At 42.1% G+C, this 6,000-nt stretch overlaps 1 protein-coding gene across 1 annotated transcript in view; it reads right to left on the minus strand.

Moving 5' to 3' along the window:
* Positions 1-4,193, minus strand: part of SHISA5 (shisa family member 5) — a 59,946-nt gene extending 55,753 nt beyond the window's left edge. Inside the window, exon 1 of the mRNA XM_054034210.1 lies at positions 3,997-4,193. Coding sequence (XP_053890185.1) covers positions 3,997-4,057 — 61 coding nt within the window. The 5' untranslated portion in view covers positions 4,058-4,193. The remainder of the gene's footprint in view (positions 1-3,996) is intronic.
* Between the last annotated feature and the right edge of the window lie 1,807 nt (positions 4,194-6,000).

Genomic DNA, 6,000 nt, shown 5'->3' on the forward strand with positions numbered 1-6,000 from the left:
AGTCAGGATCTGTTATTTAAAATAAATGTAGTTAAAAACAAAAAAACCTACGCGAACAATATCACTGAAAGATTGAAACTGTGGCTATCCCATTTCACACAACTTAATATGGCAATAAATGAGATGGTAGGGACTAACCCCTTATTGGACTTTTATGGTTTTAGGTTTGTCTCCTTTGGATTGGATTTGGGATTTAGAGATTACCTTACCTATGAGACAAGAGTAACCAGACTCATTGTTGCAACACGGAACTGAGAACAATATTTCCTGGTTTCTATTCCCTGCTTGACACTTCTGTTTACTCACTGTTTAACCATGTGCCCATCACAAATTATGTGCCTCAGTTTACCATCTGCAAACCAAGGGTAATATCATATTGTGAATTAACCAATGACGGTAGAAAACTTTGCCCTTAAAGCACCTTTTTATCTGAGGAGCTCAAATTATTTCATGTGTTATTGTTTCTCTGACAGTCTGTACCTTCTGAATAAGGATGTTGAGTTATTGTATATTAAAATATTCAATTAACATATTTTTATTAAGAGATTAAGAAGTTATTTTGGTTGTATTTTAAACTGATTCTGCTGTAGTTTAAATAATCTCTCCTCTCTCTGTTTCCCTCATTGCATAGTTCTCCAATACTAATCTTCATCTGAATATTTTATCCATCTCTAATTCTGAAAAATAACTATGTTCACCGTACCAACACAAAAAATAAAAACACCACCCAGATATGAAGACTCAAATATATTCAAAAGATAACAGGAAATTCTGGTTTATTAATACCTTCCACAGTGGTTCTGCAAATTGTGCCCATATGATCTCCCTACTGGTATAACAGTTTTCTTATGGAATAAAGAAATATGTTTGTGTAGAAAGCAAAAATCACAAACTGTTCTGCTTCCTCTATAAAATAAGGAAGTGCAAAGCAATTAAGATGCTTCCAGATACATTACTTCTGTGTTGCACAAAGACAAAAACAAAAGCGTTTATCCAGGCTTACCACAGGCCTGAGCACAGAGGCAAACAAATTGTAGGGTATTAAAATAAAGGCAGAAGAGGCACATTCTAATCTATACTAAGTTAAAAAATAGACAAGAAACATATTTGCAGGAAGGACTACTATAAAAAATGTAAATTTATTGTTTAATTTTACTGCAAGGTATAATAAACTACATATGAGCCTCATTTATTTTCAACTCCCTGTTATCCCCAAGGCCCTATTAATTTAATTGACAAATGAGTTTAGATAAACAAAGCTGTCAATGATAATGTCCTCAACTTCATTATTAATTATTTAGACCACACTAATGCCCACAATCTAGATTGTGCTAGGTGTTCTTTAAAATATAAGACAGTTCCTGCTCTGAAAAGTTTAAAATCAGGTGAGGGTGGGAGGGAAGAGAAGGAATGTAATAAAGTGGTCAACGTAACAGCTAGGAAGCACAGTTGCCAACTTTCACATGGTAAATAAGCATCGCAACTTTCACAATAAGCCAAAAATCAAGCTAATCCCATTTCAAAACGAGGCCACAACAAGCCAATCCCTAAGAACCCCAACACTCTATGTGACTAGATCCCCCCCAGAGTGCAGTTTGGGACTGTGGTGGGCCCGTTGTGCACCCCTGACTCTCTCCCCCCCCTTGCTCCTGCTTGCTGGGAGCCTATCAAAAAAAAGAAGCAACAAGCTACACACCAAACAAGCTACAAGCCAAAAACTAGCCAACACGCAACTCAGAAGCCAATTAAGCCAAAAACAAGCCCAATTGCTGTGTTTTTTCATGGGTTTGGCATGTCTGCTAGGAAGCCTACTGGTAGTTCTCCTTTTTAGAATTGCATCAACTATCCCCAAATGTTCTTACCTAATAATCAGCTAATTTAGTTGAGTTACTTGATTGGATAAACTCCTTATCAGGGAATTGTCCCATCACCAATTGCTACTGTTCAAGAACAGATTCATGTCAGTATAGGATTCATAATTGTTACCATAACTCCTCCACGACCACCCCAACAGATGTTTTATTATACTGTCAGTAAGTCAACATGGACATAAGTCATAGCTAACTTGATTAATAAACTTCAAAACAGATCTGTGAATATTCCTCTCTCTCCCTCCCCCCTCAAATGAATGGAACTAACTTGCACTGAGTGTGACGACCTTGATGTAAAGGAAAAGCTGAAGCTCCTTTACCTTTGACTTTTTCCTGAGCTCCAAGCCAGCTAGTCTTCCTAATTAAGCTCCTTTCCTGTAAATACTTTCCACTTATGCCTGATGTCTTAGATCAAAAGTTTTCTTTGCATGAAACAGGTTATTAGAGCTGTATGAAAAATTTAAAACCAATTTTGTAAACCTTGACATTTATGTGTTGACTTTTTTGGATGCCCAATCTTCATTACCTTGAAAATGCTCAATTTCCATAAGTGCTGAGCACCCGCTTCTTTAAAGAAAAAGGGTTCCTTTAAAGATTTCTAGGTACTAACAAAAATAATAAAATAAAAATGGGGCCCCATAAATCACTAGTCATGTTTGAAAATCTTAACAAGAAAGTCCAGAGCAGCGTTAGTCACCAGTGTTATTTGTGACTGTGAAGTTCATCCAAATTCATATGATCATGGTAGGACATTAACAGCCTTGTGACTTTTTTAGCTCAGTAGTTTACTCAGAACATGCCACCATCGTAAAAAAATAAAATAAAACCCAAACCAAAAAACACTGTAACAAGATAGCACAAGGTAAAGCGCATCTTGGTTTATCATGTGAAAACTATTACACCCCAAGATCAATTATATTACTAAAACATTCTCTTGGGAAACCATAGCCTTCTACCTGACAGCTGCTTTTTAGTTTTGAAAAAGAGTGGTTTGATGTTCTGAACATTTTTGTTTATTTTTCTAATTCTTGTGGTAAAGGGGCCTCAAGCCATCAACAGCAGCTAATATATTTTTTGAAGAGCCCCAGGGCCACTTGCAAATATGCTTCTGGTCTATTTGAGCTTCCTATGTATTCGGACAGACAGGAAACTGGACTGGATGGACAGGAGAGGGTTTTTACATTAGTAGCAGTTTGGGGGGAAGGGTGGAATTGTATCTAATGTTAATGCCTAAATGTTTGGGACCAAACATGCCACAACATGAATTCAGAATGAAAAGATGTAATATTCAATATTGTTAAGAAATCAATCAGGAACACATACAAAAATAAATCTGTTAGTCTTTAAGGTGCCACCGTCCTTCCTTGTTGTTTTTGTGGATACAGACTAACAGGGCTATCCCCTGAAACAGGAACATATATGTTCATTACAATTCCTGATAAGTCATCTAGTCACTCCTTCTCAGCCTATCGGCCAAGGCAAGATTGTTTCCAATGATACTCTCCAAAGCTTCATCTAATTTTAAATGACTCAGCTATTAGGCTCTTCATTGCTCTCTCCTACGGAATCTATTCCATGATCTAATGGATCTCGCTGTCGAGAAAGTGTTTTCCAGTATCTAGACAAAGTTTATTTAGTCCCTCCTGCTGAGTAAATACTGAGTATTTACTATTCTCCCCCGTTGCCTCCCCCAATTCCCCTTTACAACGGTGCCAGTAGCTGGAGCCTTGCCGTCACTGCCTCTCCTATACTTATGGGAGACTGAAGAGTGGATCCCTGACGGGGACATTTGAAGAGAACGAAACCAAGCCCCCGCAGCACTGAAATTAGCTCCCCCACGCCCAGCCCCAGCGAGGCGCTAGGGAGAGTTCCCTCGCTGGGATGGTGACGTTTAAAAGGGGGATTCCCAACAAGATGCCTGAGGGGGGAGACGACAAAGCCCCATCCCATCCCCCGTGGCGTCTGTCCTGGAGACTGTCGACACCCACCCTCGCTCGGCCCCTGCCAAGGGCCTCGGGAAGCAGCACCTCCGCGCCCCAGTTCACCAGGAGCAGCCCTCACTGGGCCACCTCAAGCTCTGGTGTGCGGGCTCTGCCCAGCCCAGCCGCCCCCGCTCGGCACTCACCGCCGGCCAGTAGGAGCAGGACGCTGAGGGCCAAGCGGCTACAAGCGCCGGCGGGAACCATGGATCGTCCGTCCGGGGAACAGACGGCAGCCGCAGCTCGGTGGTGGGTCGATGTGTGACTGTTTTCCAAGCGAGGCGGGCTGAGCGCCCCCTGCGGCCGGGAGCCCGCCCAAGAGCCCCGGCCTCCGTCCGCCAGAGACTCCCCCTGCCTGGCTGAGGGGAGGAGTAACCAGCGCCTGGCGGCCTCCCCAGTTCAGCGCCCCCTTCTCCTCCCATTGTGGCGGCGGCCCACGCACCTCCCGCCTGTAACCTGAGGCGCCGCGGGCGGCACCAGAAGCCCTGCCCCGACCCACTTGGTCACCGGGATGCCTAGGTTCATTCCCCCTCTGCCACAGATCCCTCCGTGCCTTGGGACCTTCGCCAAGGCGAGCCTCCCCCTCAAGGAAGCCGGGAGATCCAGGGTGTAACTTTAGCGGTGGATTGAGGCAAAGTATAGAACTGGCCCCTTTGGTCAGGTGCCCTTTTGAGCTGGAGGCTGCACACTGGCAGCGTTTAAAACATGAGGAGAGCGGGATCGTAACACTCCCCTCCGTCAAAGGGCTACATGCCCAGAATGGTATAGGAGAGACCTCAGAAAGAGAGAGCTCTTCCCAGCCCCAGAATTCAAAGGGCTTTAGCTGTAGGGGTTCTAGTGTGGACACTTTTCTTTTTAGTTTCCCCTGGTACCGCAATAACTAGGGTGGTTTTATTATTTATCATGGAGTTTAGTATAGGAATCAAGTAAACGGGTCAATCCTTCAAATAATAAATATTTGCAGACTAAGTTCACATAGGTGCTGCTAGATTGAATATAGGTGAAGTAAAGCTTTGCCAAAAACAGACCTAGCCTTGGAAAACAAAGACTTTGCCCCCTTGTGGAAATAAGTAGGTAATAGCAGCAAGTTTGTGTATAACGGGACTAAGGGGGGTTTGAAAGTCACCATTAGACTTCTGGCATAACTGATTCTGTGACAATTTAATAGCTTTAGCTGAGCTCAGCCTCTGCAAAATGAGGAGTACTTTGTTACCTTAGAGGATCTTTATAATGACGAATTGAGGCTTGTAAGATTCTCCCACATTATAGGGAGTACGGTTTAAGAATTTAGATCATTCAAAACACAATTTGATCCCATAGCTCAATGGAAGTCTGTGTGATTTGTTTCAAGGGGATTTTTAAGTTTAACTTCCTGCTGCCGTGTGTAAACTAATGGCAGTTGTGCAACTTGTACATGAGACACCCATATGAAAATGACTAGAGGCAGATGAGAAACAGTAGAACTTCTTTGTCTACTGAAAGAAATGCAGAAAACAAAGATGACCACTATAAACACTCTCAACATGAACTAATCCTCATCGCTGCTGGATTATATAGATAATTATTTTGATGGGGGAAACTAAGGCAGAAAACGTAAGTGAGTGGGTCAGGACTGTAGATGGAGGCATTGTCAGAACCAGTGTTTTAGTGAAGGAGTTCTGGGCTTGCTGCTTTGTTGAGAGTGCGTGTGCGCGCGCACACACACACACACACACACACACACACACACACTTTGTTTTATTCATTTAAATCCATGCAAATGTTTCATTTTGAAAAGTAGTATTTCATCTAAGCTGTCATTTTAAAGGTAAATGTGTTAACTAGAGTTACTCACTTCATCTTGAAGAAACAAGATTAGTTAATTGTCACCCTCCTCCCCCTGCAGTCTTCTGGGTTGTGTAGAAAGTTACTGTTCACAAGAAAGCAAGGGAGGGAGAACATATCTTTCTCGGCCCCCAAACACTGTATAAAAGTGGTCCAGTTTACATTGTGTTTGTAAATTAGTGATTTACAGAAACTATCAAATGCTAGTATAAATTTAGGGATTACCATGGTAATACAAGGTTTCAAGTTACCTTCTGTCCATTTACTCTTATTTGTTAGGGCAAATATTAATATAAACTCAAACATTTATTAGCAAGTAACACTGT

Source organism: Malaclemys terrapin, chromosome 7 (assembly GCF_027887155.1).
Source record: "Malaclemys terrapin pileata isolate rMalTer1 chromosome 7, rMalTer1.hap1, whole genome shotgun sequence".
In the NCBI taxonomy this organism is placed as follows: Eukaryota; Metazoa; Chordata; order Testudines; family Emydidae; genus Malaclemys; species Malaclemys terrapin.